The following is a 19,525-nucleotide window of genomic DNA, read 5'->3' as shown; positions in this document are numbered from 1 at the left end:
GTCTGTGTGTGTGTGTCTGTGTGTGTGTCTGTGTGTGTGTGTGTTTCTGTGTGTCTGTGTGTGTGTCTGTGTGTGACTGTGTGTCTGTGTGTGTATGTCTGTGTGTGTGTCTGTGTGTGTGTGTGACTGTGTGTGTGTGTCTGTGTGTGTGTGTCTATGTGTGTCTGTGTGTGTGTGTGTCTGTGTGTGTGTGTCTGTGACCTGGTTCCTCCATCATTCACCTCCCCACCCACTCTCCCCTCAGCTAACGACTTATCGACCCGTCCCCCCCCTCCCTCCCCCCCTCTCCCCCCCTCTCCCCCCTCCCTCCCCCTCTCTCCCCCCTCCCCTCTCTCCCTCCCCCTGTCTAACCCCTCCCTCCCCCTCTCCCTCCCCCCCTCCCTCCCCTCTCTCCCTCCCCTCTCTCCCTCCCCCTCCCTCCCCCTCTCTCTGCCCCTCTCTCTCTCTGCCTCTCTCCCCCCTCTGTGTTGCTATGGCAACACAGAGGGGGAGCAAGGGTGATAGGTCACGGTGTAGGAGTAGAGAGTGTGAGTGTGTGTATGTGTGTGTATGTGTAGGTGTGTGTGTGTACACGTGTGTGTAGGTGTGTGTGTGTGTACACGTGTGTGTACGTGTGTGTGTGTGCACGTGTGTGTATGTGTGTGTGTATGTGTAGGTGTGTGTGTGTACACGTGTGTAGGTGTGTGTGTACACGTGTGTGTAGGTGTGTGTGTGTGTGCACGTGTGTGTATGGGTGTGTGTGCACGTGTGTGTGTCTGTGTGTAGGTGTGTGTGTGTGTGTGTAGGTGTGTGTGTGTGTACATGTGTGTAGGTGTGTGTGTGTGCACGTGTGTGTATGTGCACGTGTGTGTATGTGCACGTGAGTGTGTGTATGTGTGTGTAGGTGTGTGTGTGTACATGTGTGTAGGTGTGTGTGTGTACACGTGTGTGTATGTGTGTGTGTTTACGTACATGTGTGTGTATGTGTGTGTGTGCACGTGTGTGTGTGTGCACGTGTGTGTCTGTATGTACGTGTGTGTACGTGTGTGTATGTATATGTGTACATGTGTGTGTACGTGTGTATGTGTGTGTCTGTGTGTATGTGTGTACGCTTGTGTGTGTGTCTGTGTGTGTGTCTGTAGGTAACTCTGTCGTGGACAGTGCTGTGGGGGGAGGGCCAATTCCGATTGGCCCCTCCTCTCATGGCGTCTGTGACCACCACAGTGGCTAAGCGGGGGCTCTGGACGGGTGCGAGGGGCTGGTAACCCCTCCACCTTCAACAAATTACCACTATACCACGTCTAACATATCTAACTAATAAGCTTGTGCCGGAGGACCCGGGGGGCCAGGCGTCTATGACGTCTCCTGGCCAAACCCCAATTGACGGAGCCAGCAGATTGAATCTCTACCCTCGGGGCTCCTCCAGAAACAACGAAAAGCCACTACGGGTGGCCACGTGGAATGTTCGAATGCTCACTGCGGAGGAGAGGCTGCCACTCCTCTGTCGGGAGCTGGACCGGTACCGCCTGGATCTCTGTGTTATTCAGGAGGTCCGGTGGACCGGCTCTGGCTCCTGCCACCATGAGGGGGGGACAGTCCTCTACTCGGGGCAGCAGACTGCCCAACAACAGGGTGTGGCTCTTCTTTTGAACAAAAGAATGAAGGGGGCGTGGGAGCGTGGCGGTGAGGTGTGGGAGGCTGTAAGCCCCAGGCTACTTTGGGCTCGCCTTCCCATCAACCGGAGGCGAGGAGCGGTGGTCGTGGTTACTTATGCCCCCACCGAAGATGAACATCCGTGGAGGGATGCAGGCAAAGCCGATGGGTCAGATGCCTTTTATGACCTCCTGTCACAGGTGCTGGCTAAAGTGGCCCCTCGGGATAGAGTCATCTTGTTGGGTGACTTCAATGCCCGAGTTGGTCATGATGATAGCACCTGGTCTGGAGTGATTGGAGGACATGGGCCAGATCAGCTCAATAACAACGGTAGGAGGCTGCTAGATTTTTGTGCAGCCCATGGGCTTGTAATTATCAACACGCTGTTCCGGCATCGGCGCATCCACACAACATCATGGATGCATGCCGGGTCCAAGCAAGAACATCTGCTGGACTACATAGTGACGGACCAGCGGATGCGAGCCCATCTCCTTGACACCAGGACCTACCGTGGAGCTGATCTGCCCTCTGACCATCGACTAGTCATCTGTAAGATGCGCCTGCTATTCTTCCACTCCGGTGGTGGGTGTACACCCAGGACCCCATTCCAACCTAAAGTGGCCTGGTCTCAGTTATCCGATGAAAGTTGCAACCGAAAATTTAATCATCGCTTGCGGCTGGGGTTGGCATCGTGCCCCACTCCTCCTGATGTTGAGGGTAAATGGGCGAGGTTTAGGACTGTGACTCATGCAGCTGCAATGGCTGCTTTGGGTACGCGGTCCAGACCTCCCCAGAGACCCTGGCTGACAGAGGAGGTGTTCAGGATGGTTGCGAAAAAGCGACAGGCCCACTGTCATCGGCTACAGAATCCCATGTCAGAGAATGAGGCTTACAGCAGCCTTCGCTCAGAGGTTCGGAGAGCCATGAGGCGCTGCAAGGATGGGTGGTGGTTGCGGGTTGCTGAGGTGATGGAGTCTGCCTCATTGGCCCGCGATCACAAATCTCTATTTAACTCCATCAAGAAAGTAACCTGCAGCGCCACACCTATTACCATCATTAGCGGTAAAAAAGGTGATCCAATCTCCGACCCCCAGGAACAGGTTTGCAGATTTTCTGAGGATTTCTGTGAGGTCCTGGGGGAGGGGAAACCCCTCAGCCAGGAAAACATCGTGGCACAAAGTGGGGATGACCCTGCTGAGGCTGCAGTGCCTCAAATATTGGAAGAAGTCACCCCCTGTGAGTGGCTGGCTGAGGTGCCATCTGTTGAGGAAGTACTGAAGGCGATCCGGAGTCTGAGACCAGGAAAGGCAGCGGGCAGAGATGATCTCCCAAGCGAAATGCTGAGGGAGGGTGGCATTTGTGCACAGACTGCCCTATATGACATCATAACAACAGTCTGGACCACTGGACGGGTTCCACAGGATTGGAAGGATGCCCTGGTGGTCCCCCTCTTTAAGAAGGGGGACCGCACAGACTGTAACAACTACAGGGGCATCTCACTCCTCAGTGTGCCGGGAAAGGTCCTGGCAAGGATTATTCAGCATCGCCTTGCCAGGTACGCTGAGGAGAGGCTTGCGGAGCCCCAATGCGGTTTCAGGAAAGGGCGGTCCTGCACAGATGCCATATTTTCTGTCCGTTTGCTACAGCAGAGGTGTAGGGAATTCCAACAAGACCTACATCTCTGCTTTATTGACCTGGTCTAGGCCTATGATACCATAAGTAGGCCTGGGCTCTGGGTTGTTCTCCATGCTTTTGGAGTACCTGACCCTCTGCTCACGATCATTAAGGACCTTCATGATGGTGAGTGGGCCCGGGTAGGCCGGGAGTCAGAGCCATTCCCTGTACACCTTGGGGTGCGACAGGGATGTCTTCTGGCTCCCACATTATTTAACATCTATTTTGACCACATAGTTCGTGAGGCCTTCAATAGCTGTACCGGGGGAATCTCCATTTGGTACAGATATAATGGGAGGCTGATCGATGCCCGGGTGTGGTCAAGGGATGGCTCCCTATTGCTCAACCACGTTATGTATTCCGATGATTTGGTAATAGCTGCTCATTCAGAGGAGGAGTTGGAGACGCTGCTGCTGAGACTGGAGTGTGCCACTAACAGATGGGGCCTTACCATCAGCCCGACCAAAACTAAGCACCTGCCTGGGTATTTTGTACCATCGGACACTCCACCCCCACAACTCCCAATCGGTGATGGGGCAGTTGTGGAGAGAGTGGAGAGTTTCTCATACCTGGGCAGTGTGCTTATGACCGGCTCCAGTTTAACAGCAGAGGTCTCACTCCGAATCAGTCGAGCGGCAATATCTTTTCATCGGTTGCGTAACGCTGTGTGGAAGCTACCTGGTCTGTCGCTCCGCACTAAGCTTCAGGTCTTCTCGGCAACGGTCATTCCCTCCCTTCTCTACACTTGCGAAACGTGGACCCCCTTAATGGAACATCTTCGCCGGTTAAAAACATTTAGGCTAGCCTGCTTACGATCCATCCTGGGTTTAACCAGGCTGGATTGTGTGAGTAGCTCACAAATCCTTGAAAGATCTGGGCAAGGTCCCATCGGTGAGCTCCTCCGGCAGGCAAGGCTGCGATGGCTGGGTCCTGTAGCCCGCATGCCCAGCCACCGCATGCCGAAGCAGCTTTTGTTCGGCCGGATCGAGTGGGCTAAGCGGGCGCGGCACGGGCTAGAGAAGAGATGGAGTGATGTGGTACGGGAGGACGTGGAGCTGAGTGGACTTGCCGATGACTGGTACCAGCGGTGTCAAGATCGGCCTCTGTGGAGGAGGCTCGTGAAGGATGCTACTGGGCAGTTGGAGGCAGTCGCCCTCCAACAACAACGGAGGGCGGAGGAGTGACGCTCAGAACAACGAGTGGAGCGCCGGGTGGCTAAAGCACAGCAGGTTGGCACAGTAGGGGGCACAGGTGGTGCATCAGCCAGTCAGCTCAGTCAGTCGACCCGTGGCACCTGGGTCTGCCCCGTGACCTCCTGCCAGCGGGCGTTCGACACTTCACGTGGTAGCCTCAGGGTGCACATAGCCTGGCACAAGCGTCGTGGTGACGTCACCGCCACTTAGTGGCGAATGGCGGTTGTTGTTGTTGTGTCTCTGTGTGTGTGTCTGTGTGTGTGTGTCTGTGTGTGTATGTGTGTGTGTCTGTGTGTGTCTGTGTGTGTGTGTCTGTGTGTGTGTGTGTCTGTGTGTGTGTGTGTAACTGTGTGTCTCTGTGTGTGTGACTGTGTGTACACTGTGTGTGTGTGTGTCTGTGTGTCTGTGTGTGTGTGTGACTGTGTGTGTGTGTGACTGTGTGTACACTGTGTGTGTGTGTGCTGTGTGTCTGTGTGTGTGTGTGACTGTGTGTGTGTGTGACTGTGTGTACACTGTGTGTGTGTGTGACTGTGTGTGTGTGTGTGTGACTGTGTGTACACTGTGTGTGTGTGTCTGTGTTCAGGCGAAGACCTCGCGTCTGGGAGCGAGCGACCATCGCGAGGAGACTCACCACCTCTGAAGCGGTTTAGAGGTGAGTGGTACTCACTCACCACTCACTCACCACTCACTCACCACCACCCACCACTCACTCACTCACTCCACTCACCCACTCACCTACTCAGTCACTCACCACTACTCACCACTCACCACTCACCACTCACTCACTCACCCACTCACTCCACTCACCACTCACTCACCACTCACTCACTCACTCACTCACCACTCACTCACCACTCACTCACAACTCACTCACTCACCTACTCAGTCATACACCACTCACTCACTCACCTACTCAGTCACTCACCCACAGTCACTCACCCACTCACTCACCTCACCCCACTCACTCACTCACTCACCCACTCACTCACCACTCACTCACCACTCACTCACCCACCCGCTCACTCACCCACCTACTCACTCACCTACTCACTCACCACTCACTCACCACTCACTCACTCACCCACTCACTCACTCACCACTCACTCACCACTCACTCACCACTCACTCACTCACCACTCACTCACCACTCACTCACAACTCACTCACTCACCTACTCAGTCATACACTCACCCACTCACTCACTCACCTACTCAGTCACTCACCCACTCAGTCACTCACCCACTCACTCACCACTCACCCACTCAGTCACTCACCCACTCACTCACCACTCACTCACCACTCACTCACCCACCCGCTCACTCACCCACCTACTCACTCACCTACTCACTCACCTACTCACTCACTCATTCACCCACTCACCCAATCACTCACTCATACACTCACCCACCTACTCACTCACCTACTCACTCACTCATTCACCCACTCACCCACTCACTCACTCATCCACTCACACACTCACTCACATACCCACTCAGCCACTCACTCACTCACTCACCCACTCACTCAGCCAATCACTCACTCATTCATCCACCCACTCACTCACTCACCCACTCACTCACTCACCCACTCATTCACTCATACACTCACCCACCTACTCACTCACCTACTCACTCACTCATTCACCCACTCACCCACTCACTCACTCATCCACTCACACACTCACTCACCCACCCACTCACCCACCCACTCACTCACCCATCCACCCTCTCACCCACTCAGTCACCCACTCACTCACTCACCCATCCACTCACTCGCATATACTCATACACTCACTCATGCACACGTGCGTGTGTGTGTGTGTGTGTACACATATGTGTGTGTACACGTGTGTGTACACGTGCTAATGACACGTGTGTGTGTGTACACGTGTGTGTGTACACGTGTGTGTGTGTACACGTGTGTGTACACGTGCTAATGAGTGTGTGTGTACACGTGTGTGTGTACACGTGTGTGTACACGTGCTAATGAGTGTGTGTGTGTGTACACGTGTGTGTGTGTACACGTGTGTGTGTGTACACGTGTGTGTGTGTACACGTGCTAATGAGTGTGTGTGTGTACACGTGCTAATGAGTGTGTGTGTACACGTGTGTGTGTGTGTACACGTGTGTGTGTGTACACGTGTGTGTGTACACGTGCTAATGAGTGTGTGTGTGTACACGTGTGTGTGTGTACACGTGTGTGTACACGTGCTAATGAGTGTGTGTGTACACGTGTGTGTGTGTACACGTGTGTGTGTGTACACGTGTGTGTACACGTGTGTGTGTGTACACGTGTGTGTGTGTACACGTGTGTGTACACGTGCTAATGAATGTGTGCGCGTCGCTGTGTTTATGCAGAATGCACTTCCAGTCCAACCAGCAAGAACAACACACACACAGGTACAGTACACACACACACACAGACACACAGACACACACACACAGACACACACACACACACAGGTACAGTACACACACACACAGACACACAGACACACACACACAGACACACACACACACAGGTATAGTACACACACACACACACAGACACACAGACACACACACACAGACACACACACACACGTATAGTACACACAGACACACACACACAGACACACACACACAGACACACACACACACAGACACACACACAGACACACACACACAGACACACAGACACACACACAGACACACACACACACAGACACACACACAAACACACAGACACACACACAGACACACACACAGGTACAGTACACACAGACACACACACAGACACATACACACACACACAGACACACACACATACACACACACACAGACACACACACAGACACAAGGAGGTGGGGTTGGTGGTGGGGGGCTGATGGCCCCCCCCTTCACCTCGCTACGTGAATTATTGATGGGGACCCGGCGATAACTAATAACTCGCTGCTGTCTTTCAATTATTGAGAAGGGATGGTGGGGGGAGGGGGATGGGGGGGAGGGGCTGGTGAGCGGTGGCGCAGCGGTTAGCACGCTGCGTCAGAGATCCACTCACCCACCCACCCACTCACCCACCCACCCACTCACCGAGTCACTCACTCACTCACCCACTCACTCACTCACCCACCCACTCACCCATCCACCCACTCACTCACCCATCCACCCACTCACTCACTCACCCACTCACTCACTCACCGAGTCACTCACTCACTCACTCACCCACTCACTCACTCACCCACCCACTCACCCATCCACCCACTCACTCACCCATCCACCCACTCACTCACTCACCCACTCACTCACTCACCCACTCACTCACTCACCCATTCACTCACCCACTCACCCACCCACTCACCCACTCACACACCCACCCACTCACCCACCCACTCACTCACCCACCCAACCACCCACCCACTCACCCACTCACTCACCCACTCACCCACTCACCCATCCACTCATCCACTCACTCACTTACTCACCCACTCACTCACTCACCCACTCACCCACTCACACACCCACCCACTCACCCACCCACTCACTCACCCACCCAACCACCCACCCACTCACCCACTCACTCACCCACTCACCCACTCACCCATCCACTCATCCACTCACTCACTTACTCACCCACTCACCCACTCACCCACCCACTCACTCACCCACCCAACCACCCACCCACTCACCCACTCACTCACTCACCCACTCACCCACTCACCCACCCACTCACTCACCCACCCAACCACCCACCCACTCACCCACCCACCTATCCACCCACCCACTCACCCATCCACTCATCCACTCACTCACTTACTCACCCACTCACCCACTTACTCACCCACTCACTCACCCACTTACTCACCCACTCACTCACACACTCACTCACCCACTCACCCAATTACCAATTGGCACTGCTGCTACTACTGACAGCACTTGCCCCTACAGCCTGCTAGAGGCTACACGGGGGATCTTTGTCTGTGTGTAGGTGCTGATACTCGCTACTACTGACAGCACTTGCCCCTACAGCCTGTTAGAGGCTACCTGGGGGATCTTTGTCTGTGTGTAGGTGCTACTACTGACAGCACTTGCCCCTACAGTCTGCTAGAGGCTACACGGGGGATCTTTGTCTGTGTGTAGGTGCTACTGACAGCACTTGCCCCTACAGCCTGCTAGAGGCTACACGGGGGATCTTTGTCTGTGTGTAGATGCTGCTACTAGTAACAGCACTTGCCCCTACGGTTCCGCTAAAGGCTACCTGGGGTGTCTTTGTCTTTTTGCGCAGATGACAGCTGCTGTGACTCGCCACCTCAGCCGTCCAGTCCACGTTACCATGACGAGGGAAGTCTTCCTGACAGGTGGGCACAAGGACAACGGTGTCACGTGGTGTGCAGGGGCTAAGTGCCGTGCCAGGCTAGGTGCACGAGGAGGTCACATGACAGACCCAGCAGGTGCCATGGGTTGACTGCCGTGCCAGGCTAGGTGCAGGAGGAGGTCACACTCACAAACAAAGATCCCCCGTGTAGCCTGTAACAGACTGTAGGGGCAAGTGCTGTTAGCGAGTTGCAGGGTCTTTGAAGGCTACCGGCACGGTACACGAGGGGGTGGGTGGCCAGCAACCACTCCCGGCCGCCTTTGTCTCCCCAGTGACGGTGTTTGCACACCACCACCACCACACCAGGGAATCGAACTCGGGTCACCCATCACCCACCAACCCACCCACCAACTCACCCACCCACTCACCCACCCACCCACTCACCCACCCACCCACTCACTCACCCACCCACCCACTCAACCACCCACCCACCCACCCACTCACCCACCCACCCACTCACCCACCCACCCACCAACTCACCCACCAACTCACCCACTCACCCACCCACCCACTTACCCACTCACCCACTCACCCACCCACCCACTCACCCACCCACCCACCAACTCACCCACCAACTCACCCACTCACCCACTCACCCACCCACCCACTCACCCACTCACCCACCAACTCACCCACTCACCCACCAACTCACCCACTCACCCACCCACCCACTCACTCACTCACCCACCCACCCACTCACTCACTCACCCACCCATTTACCCACCCACTCACTTACCCACTCATCCACCCACTCACCCACCCAACCACTCTCCCACTCACCCACCCACCCACTCACCCACCCACTCACCCACCCACTCACCAACTCACCCACCCACTCACCCACCCACTCACCCACCCACTCACCCACTCACCCACCCACCCACCCACTCACCCACTCACCCACTCACCCACCCACTCACCTACCCACTTACCCACCCACTCACCCACCCACTGACCCACTCGCCAACCCACCCGCTCACCCACGTCACTCACCAGGTCACTCACCACACCACTCACCACACCACTCACCACACCACTCACCACACCACGTGCTTTTTTTCCTGTAGGGATGGCAACTGCTCTTTGACCCCTACCCACAATGCAGCATTCCTGGGACTCCGCCCCTTCCTGGGCTTGCCACCTCTCCTCTCACCACTGCCCGGTAACCATAGCAACCGCGCTCACCACACCCGCTCACCACACCCGCTCACCACACCCGCTCACCACACCCACCGAACAGTGATGGCTGACATGTGACGGGGGCCGTGTGGTGCAGGGTTTCCCGGGATCCTCTCTCCGGGTCACGCCGAGCTGTTGGCATGGCAACAGGAGCTGCTGAGGAGGCACGGCCTGGCAAGGTAACCATAGCAACCTCCACCTTGTGACCATGGCAACCTCCACTACCTCGTAACCATAGCAACTGCCACCTCGTGACCATAGCAACCACCACCTCGTGACCCTAGCAACTGCCACCACCTCGTGACCATGGCAACCGCCACCACCTCGTGACCATGGCAACCACCATCACCTCGTGACCCTAGCAACCACCACCACCTCGTGACCATAGCAACCACCACCACCTCGTGACCATAGCAACCACCACTACCTCGTGACCATGGCAACCACCACCACCTCGTGACCATAGCAACCATCACCACGTGACCTAGTTTACTAGTGACCTAGTTTACTAGTGACCTAGTGAACCACGTAAACGAATGACCCAGTGAATGAGTGACCCAGTGACCCAGTGAATGAGTGACCCAGTGACCCTGTGAACTAGTGGCCCGGTGACCCACTGAATGAGTGACCCAGTGGCCCAGTGAACGACTGACCCAGTGACCCTGTGAACTAGTGACCCAGTGACCCTGTGAACTAGTGACCCAGTGAATGAGTAATCCAGTGAACGAGTGACCTAGTGGCCCAGTGAACGAGTGACCCAGTGACCCAGTGAACGAATGACCCAGTGGCCCAGTGACCCAGTGACCCTGTGAACTAGTGACCCAGTGAATGAGTAACCCAGTGAACGAGTGACCCAGTGACCCAGTGACCAAGTGACCCAGTGACCCAGTGAACGAATGACCCAGTGGCCCAGTGAACGAGTGACCAAGTGACCCAGTGAACGAGTGACCCAGTGACCCTGTGAACTAGTGACCCAGTGAATGAGTAACCCAGTGAACGACTGACCCAGTGACCCTGTGAACTAGTGACCCAGTGAACGAGTGACCCAGTGACCCAGTGACCAAGTGGCCCAGTGATCAAGTGACCCCCCCCCGCCCCCACCCTCTAGCAACCCCCTCCCCCCCTGACCCAGTGACCCCCCCCCCCTGCCCCCCCCCCCGCCCCCCCCGCCCCCCCACCAGGCTGGACCCGTGCCTGTGCCCCAGTGGGGGTGAGTTGCTGCTGCGCCAGCTGGAGCTGGAGCAGCTTCGCCGGATCGTCCTATCGGAGCTGCCCGCCGTCGCCGCGGCGACCGCCACGGCCAATCACGCGGCGGCGGCGGCGGCGGCGGCCGCCGCGGCCGCCTCCTACTGCGCCCCGCCCGCCCAGCAGCCAATCCCGCGGCTCGACGCCGAGCTGGGGGCGGAGCTCCGCGGAGGGTCTCAGGGCAAGGGGCAGCAGCAGCAACAGCAGCAGGTGACCGGAACGCTCGCGGCTCATTGGCCGAGCGGCCGACCAATCGGGAGAGCTGTTGCCGACGGCGGCCGGGGTCGCTCGGAGACGGACGGGCCAATAGGGAGGGAGGGAGGGGCCCAGCTCACTCGCGCTCGCAGCCGGCCAATCGCGACGCTCGTGAGACCCCCTGGGGAGCCGGCCAATCGCGACGCTCGTGAGAGCCCTCCGGGCAGCCGGCCAATCGCGACGCTCGTGAGACCCCCATGGGGAGCCGGCCAATCGCGACACTCGTGAGGACCCCCTCCCGGGGAGCCGGCCAATCACGACGCTCGTGAGACCCCCATGGGGAGCCGGCCAATCGCGACGCTCGTGAGGACCCCCCCCCCCCGGGGAGCCGGCCAATCACGACGCTCGTGAGACCCCCCCGGGGAGCCGGCCAATCACGACGCTCGTGAGACCTCACCGGGCAGCCGGCCAATCACGACGCTCGTGAGACCCCATGGGGAGCCGGCCAATCACGACGCTCGTGAGGACCCCCTCCCCAGGGAGCCGGCCAATCACGACGCTCGTGAGACCTCACCGGGGAGCCGGCCAATCACGACGCTCGTGAGACCCTCCGGGGAGCCGGCCAATAACGACGCTCGTGAGACCCCCCGGGAAGCCGGCCAATCACGACGCTCGTGAGACCCCCCGGGAAGCCGGCCAATCACGACGCTCGTGAGACCCCCCGGGAAGCCGGCCAATTGCGACGCTCGTGAGACCCCCCCGGGCAGCCGGCCAATCGCGGAGGGCTGCGGTGGTTTGCTAAAGAGGCCGGCCAATCGGATCGCTCGCTCGCCAATCGGATCGCTCGCAGAGCCGACCAACCGGGGGAGCAGCTTCCGCCGAGCCAGCCAATCGGAGAGCCGCGTTAACTCGGGAGACAACCAATCAGATCGCTCTCTCGCGCACGCGCAAGCTCACTCGCAGCCGGCCAATCGGAGCGCGGCTCCTCCGCCAGGCCGGCCAATCAGAGAGCCGCGCGTGCGTGCCTGTGTGTGGGGAGTGGTGGCGCAGCAGTTAGCGCTACGCTGCACTAACTACGAACCAGGCGACCCGGGTTCGATTCCCGCTCACCGGTCCTGGGCCTCCCCTAGGTCGACTCAGCCTCAAATGAGTAACCTGGTGTTGCGGCGGTGGTGGTGGTGTAGTGGTGGTGTAGTGGTGGTGGTGGTGTAGTGGTGGTGGTGTAGTGGTGGTGTATTGGTGGTGTAGTGGTGGTGTAGTTGTGGTGGTGTAGTGGTGGTGTACCGGTGGTGGTGTGGTGGTGTAGTGGTGGTGTAGTGGTGGTGTAGTGGTGGTGGTGGTGTAGTGGTGGTGGTGGTGTAGTGGTGGTGGTGGTGTAGTGGTGGTGGTGTAGTGGTGGTGGTGGTGGTGTAGTGGTGGTGGTGGGGTAGTGGTGGTGGTGTAGTGGTGGTGGTGTAGTGGTGGTGTAGTCGTGGTGGTGTAGTGGTGGTGTAGTGGTGGTGGTGGTGTAGTGGTGGTGGTGCAGTGGTGGCGGTGGTGGTGGTGAGTCTGTAGTGGTGGTGTAGTGGTGGTGGTGGTGGCGGTGGTGGTGGTGTAGTGGTGGTGGTGTAGTGGTGTAGTAGTGGTGGTGGTGTGGTGGTGTAGTAGTGGTGGTGGTGGTGTAGTGGTGGTGGTGTAGTAGTGGTGTAGTGGTGGTGTGGTGGTGGTGTAGTGGTGGTGTAGTGAACATCGCTAGCCACTGGGGGAGAGACAAAGACGGCCGGGCGTGGTGCTGCTGGGCCACCCACCCCCTCTGTGTGTGACCCACAGTGCCCCGGTAGCCTCTATAGGCAGCGCTGCTGCTACTCGCTAGCACAGCACTTGCCCCGACACTCTGCTAAAGCTGCACGGGAACCTTTGTCTTTGTCAGGTGAAGGGAGGGGGCGGAGACACGTGCACCTGTAACCATGACGACCAGGACACCCCCGGAGACCGGGTGACCAATGGGAGCGCAGCGAGCGGCAAGAAGGGAGGGGCCACACTGGAGGTGAGCAGGGGAGTGGGTGGGTGGGTGGATGGGTGAGTGGATGGTTGAGTGGGTGGGTGAGTGGATGGGTGAGTGGGTGGGTGAGTGAGTGGATGGGTGGGTGGGTGAGTGGGTGGGTGAGTGGATGGGTGAGTGGGTGAGTGGGTGGGTGAGTGGATGGGTGAGTGGGTGAGTGGATGGGTGAGTGGGTGAGTGGATGGGTGAGTGGGTGGGTGAGTGGGTGAGTGGATGGGTGAGTGGGTGAGTGAGTGGATGGGTGGGTGGATGGGTGAGTGGGTGAGTGAGTGAGTGAGTGGATGGGTGAGTGAGTGGATGGGTGGGTGGGTGAGTGAGTGGATGGGTGGGTGGGTGAGTGAATGGGTGAGTGGATGGGTGAGTGGGTGAGTGGATGGGTGGGTGGATGGGTGAGTGGGTGAGTGAGTGAGTGGATGGGTGAGTGGGTGAGTGAGTGGATGGGTGGGTGGGTGAGTGAGTGGATGGGTGGGTGGGTGAGTGAGTGTATGGGTGGGTGGGTGAGTGGATGGGTGAGTGGGTGAGTGAGTGGATGGGTGGGTGGGTGGGTGAGTGGATGGGTGAGTGGGTGAGTATGTGAGTGGGTGGGTGAGTGGGTCAGTGGATGGGTGAGTGGGTGAGTGAGTGGATGGGTGGGTGGGTGAGTGGATGGGTGAGTGGGTGAGTGAGTGGATGGGTGGGTGGGTGAGTGAGTGGATAGGTTGGTGGGTGAGTGGATGAGTGAGTGGGTGAGTGGATGGGTGAGTGGGTGAGTGTGTGAGTGGATGGGTGGGTGGGTGAGTGAATGGGTGAGTGGGTGGGTGAGTGGATGGGTGGGTGGGTGAGTGAGTGGATGGGTGGGTGGGTGAGTGGATGGGTGAGTGGGTGAGTGAGTGGATGAGTTGGTGGGTGGGTGTGTGAGTGGATGGGTGGGTGGGTGAGTTTATGGGTGGGTGGGTGTGTGAGTGGATGGGTGAGTGGATGGGTGAGTGAGTGGATGGGTGGGTGGGTGAGTGAGTGGATGGGTGGGTGGGTGAGTGGATGGGTGAGTGGGTGAGTGAGTGGATGAGTTGGTGGGTGAGTGGATGGGTGGGTGGGTGAGTGAGTGGATGGGTGGGTGGGTGAGTGGATGGGTGAGTGGGTGAGTGAGTGGATGAGTTGGTGGGTGGGTGTGTGAGTGGATGGGTGGGTGGGTGAGTTTATGGGTGGGTGGGTGTGTGAGTGGATGGGTGAGTGGATGGGTGAGTGAGTGGGTGGATGAGTGAGTGAATGGGTGGGTGGGTAAGTGGATGGGTGAGTGGGTGGCTGAGTGAGTGAGTGGGTGGGTGGGTGGGTGAGTGGGTGGGTGGGTGGGTGAGTGAGTGGGTGGGTGAGTGGGTGGGTGAGTGTGTGAGCGGGTGAGTGGGTGGGCGGGTGAGTGGGTGAGTGGATGGGTGAGTGAGTGGGTGGATGAGTGAATGGGTGGGTGGGTAAGTGGATGGGTGAGTGGGTGAGTGGGTGGGTGAGTGAGTGGGTGAGTGGGTGGGTGAGTGGGTGGGTGGGTGAGTGAGTGGGTGGCTGAGCGGGTGAGTGAGTGGCTGAGCGGGCCGGTGGGTGGTTCCATTGGAGATTGACAGCACTTGCCCCCCAGAGCCCGCGTGAGCTACCCGGGTGCCCTTTGTCTGTGTGTGGTGCAGTTCGACTGGAGGGAGGCTGGGGTGAAGCTCCTTGGAGCTGCGAACCTCCCCCTGCACCTCTCCCTGCCCTTCACTCACAGCCCACTCCTGCCCGCAGGTGGGTGGGTGGGTGGGAGGGTGGGTGGGTGGGAGGGTGGGTGGGTGGGTGAGAGGGTGAGTGGCTGGGTGGGTGGGTGGGTGAGAGGGTGGGTGGGTGAGAGGGTGGGTGGGTGGGTGGGAGGGTGGGTGGGTGAGAGGGTGGGTGGGTGAGAGGGTGGGTGGGTGAGAGGGTGAGTGGCTGGGTGGGTGGGTGGGTGAGAGGGTGGGTGGGTGAGAGGGTGGGTGGGTGGGAGGGTGGATGAGTGAGAGGGTGGGTGGGTGGGTGAGAGGGTGGGTGGGTGAGAGGGTGGGTGGGTGGGTGGGAGGGTGGTTGAGTGAGAGGGTGGGTGGGTGAGAGGGTGGGTGGGTGGGTGAGAGGGTGGGTGGGTGGGTGGGAGGGTGGGTGGGTGGGAGGGTGGAAGGGTGGGTGGGTGGGTGGGAGGGTGGGAGGGTGGGTGGGTGGGAGGGTGGGTGGGTGAGAGGGTGAGAGGGTGGGTGAGTGGGAGGGTGGGTGGGTGGGAGGGTGGGAGGGTGGGTGGGTGGGAGGGTGGGTGGGTGGGTGGGAGGGTGGGAGGGTGGGTGGGTGGGAGGGTGGGTGGGTGGGAGGGTGGGAGGGTGGGTGGGTGAGAGGGTGGGTGGGTGGGAGGGTGGGTGGGTGAGAGGGTGGGTGGGTGAGTGGTTGGGTGAGAGGGTGGGTGAGTGGGTGAGAGGGTGGGTGGGTGGGTGAGAGTGTGGGTGGGTGGGTGAGAGTGTGGGTGGGTGGGTGAGAGGGTGGGTGGTGGGTGAGAGTGTGGGTGGGTGGGTGAGAGGGTGGGTGGGTGGGTGGGTGAGAGGGTGAGTGGGTGGGTGGAGCAGCGTCTGATAATCCACATGATGGTGCTGGTGGTGGTTGTTGTTGTTGTTGGTGGTGGTGGTGGTTGTGTAATGGTGGTGCATTTGCCACTCATCTCAGTCAGTCGACCCATGGCACCTGCTGGGTCTGTTGTGGTTGTTGTTGTGGTTGTTGTTGTGGTTGTTGTTGTGGTTGTTGTTGTGGTTGTTGTTGTTGTGGTAGTTGTGGTTGTTGTTGTGGTTGTTGTTGTGGTTGTTGTTGTGGTGGTTGTGGTTGTTGTGGTTGTTGTTGTTGTTGTGGTTGTTGTTTGTCGCTAATTATTTATTTATTATATTCTCTCTCTCTCTCTCTCCAGCTCTTATATCATCGCCTGCAGCAAATCGGTGAGTTACCATTCACTCACCACGCTCACCACTCACTCACCACTCACTCACTACTCACCACACTCACTCACCATTCACTCACCACTCACTCACCACTCACTCACACACTCACTCACACACTCACTCACCACTCACTCACCACACTCACCGCTCACTCACCACTCACTCACTACTCAATCACCATTCACTCACTCACACACTCACCACTCACTCATTACACTCACCACTCACTTACCACTCACTTACCACTCACTCACCATTCACTCACCACTCACTCACGACTCACCCACCCACTCACTCACCACTCACTCACCACTCACTCACCACTCACTCACCACACTCACTCACTCACCACTCAATCACCATTCACTCACTCACACACTCACCACTCACTCACCACACTCACCCACTCACTCACCACTCACTCACCGCTCACTCACCATTCACTCACCACTCACTCACTGCTCACTCACCACTCACTCACCACTCACTCACTCACCACTCACTCACCCACCCACTCACCACTAACACTCACCACTCACTTACCACACTCACTCACCACTCACTCACCATTCACTCACCACTTACTTACCACACTCCCCGCTCACTCACCACTCACTCACCATTCACTCACCACTCACTCACCGCTCACTCACCATTTACTCACCACTTACTTACCACACTCCCCGCTCACTCACCACTCACTCACCATTCACTCACCACTCACTCACCGCTCACTCACCATTCACTCACCACTCACTTACCACTCACTCACTCACTCACACACACACCTCACTCACCACTCACTCACCACTCACTTACCACACTCACCACTCACTCACCGCTCACTCACCACTCACTCATCACTCACTTACCACTCACTTACCACACTCACCACTCACTCACCACTCACTCACCGCTCACTCACCACTCACTCACCACTCACTTACCACACACTTACCACTCACTCCCCGCTCACTCACCACTCACTCACCACTCACTCACCATTCACTCACCACTCACTTACCACTCACTTACCACACTCACCACTCACTCACCACTCACTCACCACTCACTCACCATTCACTCACCACTCACTTACCACTCACTTACCACACTCCCCGCTCACTCACCACTCACTCACCAAACTCACCCAATCACTCCCCATGTCTCCCCCCGTGTCTCCCCGTGTCTCTATTTGTCTCCCCCGTGTCTCCCCCCGTGTCTCCCCGTGTCTCCCCCGTGTCTCCCCCGTGTCTCCCCGTGTCTCCCCGTGTCTCCCCCGTGTCTCGCCGTGTCTCGCCGTGTCTCCCCGTGTCTCCCCCGTGTCTCCTCCGTGTCTCCCCGTGTCTCCCCCGTGTCTCCCCGTGTCTCCCCGTGTCTCCCCGTGTCTCCCCCGTGTCTCCCCGTGTCTCCCCCGTGTCTCCCCCGTGTCTCCCCGTGTCTCCCCCGTGTCTCCCCGTGTCTCCCCGTGTCTCCCCCGTGTCTCCCTCGTGTCTCCCCCGTGTCTCCCCCGTGTCTCCCCCGTGTCTCCCCGTGTCTCCCTGTGTCTCCCCCGTGTCTCCCCGTGTCTCCCCCGTGTCTCCCCCGTGTCTCCCCCGTGTCTCTCCGTGTCTCACCGTGTCTCACCGTGTCTCCCCGCGTCTCCCCGTGTCTCCCCGTGTCTCCCCCGTGTCTCCCCCGTGTCTCCCCCGTGTCTCCCCGTGTCTCCCCGTGTCTCCCCCGTGTCTCCCCGTGTCTCCCCGTGTCTCCCCCGTGTCTCCCTCGTGTCTCCCCCGTGTCTCCCCCGTGTCTCTCCGTGTCTCCCCGTGTCTCCCCCGTGTCTCCCCGTGTCTCCCCCGTGTCTCCCCGTGTCGCCCCGTGTCTCCCCCGTGTCTCCCCGTGTCTCCCCGTGTCTCCCCCGTGTCTCGCCGTGTCTCCCCGTGTCTCCCCCGTGTCTCCCCCGTGTCTCCCCGTGTCTCCCCGTGTCTCCCCCGTGTCTCGCCGTGTCTCCCCGTGTCTCCCCCGTGTCTCCTCCGTGTCTCCCCGTGTCTCCCCCGTGTCTCCCCGTGTCTCCCCGTGTCTCCCCGTGTCTCCCCCGTGTCTCCCCGTGTCTCCCCCGTGTCTCCCCCGTGTCTCCCCGTGTCTCCCCGTGTCTCCCCCGTGTCTCCCCGTGTCTCCCCGTGTCTCCCTCGTGTCTCCCCCGTGTCTCCCCGTGTCTCCCCGTGTCTCCCCGTGTCTCCCCCGTGTCTCCCCGTGTCTCCCCCGTGTCTCCCCCGTGTCTCCCCGTGTCTCCCCGTGTCTCCCCCGTGTCTCCCCGTGTCTCCCCGTGTCTCCCCCGTGTCTCCCTCGTGTCTCCCCCGTGTCTCCTCCGTGTCTCTCCGTGTCTCCCCGTGTCTCCCCCGTGTCTCCCCGTGTCTCCCCCGTGTCTCCCCGTGTCTCCCCGTGTCTCCCCGTGTCTCCCCGTGTCTCCCCGTGTCTCCCCCGTGTCTCCCCGTGTCTCCCCCGTGTCTCCCCGTGTCTCCCCGTGTCTCCCCGTGTCTCTCGTTGTCTCCCCGCGTCTCCCCGCGTCTCCCCCGTGTCTTGCCGTGTCTCACCTTGACCCCGTGACCCCGTGACCCCGTGACCCCAGGTTGGTGGGAGTGACCTCATCACTCGGACGGCGGTGTCCGTCCTGACCTCGCACAGCCCGGAGACCGTCCGGTGAGACACACACAGACACACACACACAGACACACACACAGACACACACACATACAGACACACACACAGACACATACACACAGACACACACAGACACACACACACACAGACACACACACAGACACACACACACAGACACACACACACACAGACACACACACATACACATACACACAGACACACAGACACACACACAGACACACAGACACACACACATACACACACACAGACACACACACATACAGACACACACACAGACACACACACATACACACACATACACACACACAGACACACACACACATACAGACACACACACACAGACACACACACATAGACACACATACACATACACAGACATACACACACACACACAGTCACACACA

At 58.7% G+C, this 19,525-nt stretch overlaps 1 protein-coding gene across 2 annotated transcripts in view; it reads left to right on the top strand.

Moving 5' to 3' along the window:
- The window catches only part of LOC116936961 (uncharacterized), a 44,736-nt gene that overhangs the window by 19,224 nt on the left and 5,987 nt on the right, over positions 1–19,525 (top strand). For both annotated transcript variants that reach the window (XM_076064166.1, XM_076064164.1), the window contains exons 6-15: positions 5,083–5,151; positions 6,857–6,898; positions 8,763–8,835; positions 9,920–10,014; positions 10,129–10,210; positions 11,213–11,486; positions 13,381–13,497; positions 15,165–15,261; positions 16,430–16,457; positions 19,069–19,139. In XM_076064166.1, the coding sequence (XP_075920281.1) occupies positions 5,083–5,151; positions 6,857–6,898; positions 8,763–8,835; positions 9,920–10,014; positions 10,129–10,210; positions 11,213–11,486; positions 13,381–13,497; positions 15,165–15,261; positions 16,430–16,457; positions 19,069–19,114 (923 nt within the window). In that variant the 3' untranslated portion in view covers positions 19,115–19,139. The remainder of the gene's footprint in view (positions 1–5,082; positions 5,152–6,856; positions 6,899–8,762; positions 8,836–9,919; positions 10,015–10,128; positions 10,211–11,212; positions 11,487–13,380; positions 13,498–15,164; positions 15,262–16,429; positions 16,458–19,068; positions 19,140–19,525) is intronic.

Source organism: Petromyzon marinus, unplaced genomic scaffold, assembly GCF_048934315.1.
Source record: "Petromyzon marinus isolate PM22_M1 ecotype Great Lakes invasive population unplaced genomic scaffold, UKy_Petmar_22M1.pri1.0 PM_Scaffold_341, whole genome shotgun sequence".
NCBI lineage: Eukaryota > Metazoa > Chordata > Hyperoartia > Petromyzontiformes > Petromyzontidae > Petromyzon > Petromyzon marinus.
This window is presented reverse-complemented; position numbering and strand designations above follow the sequence as displayed.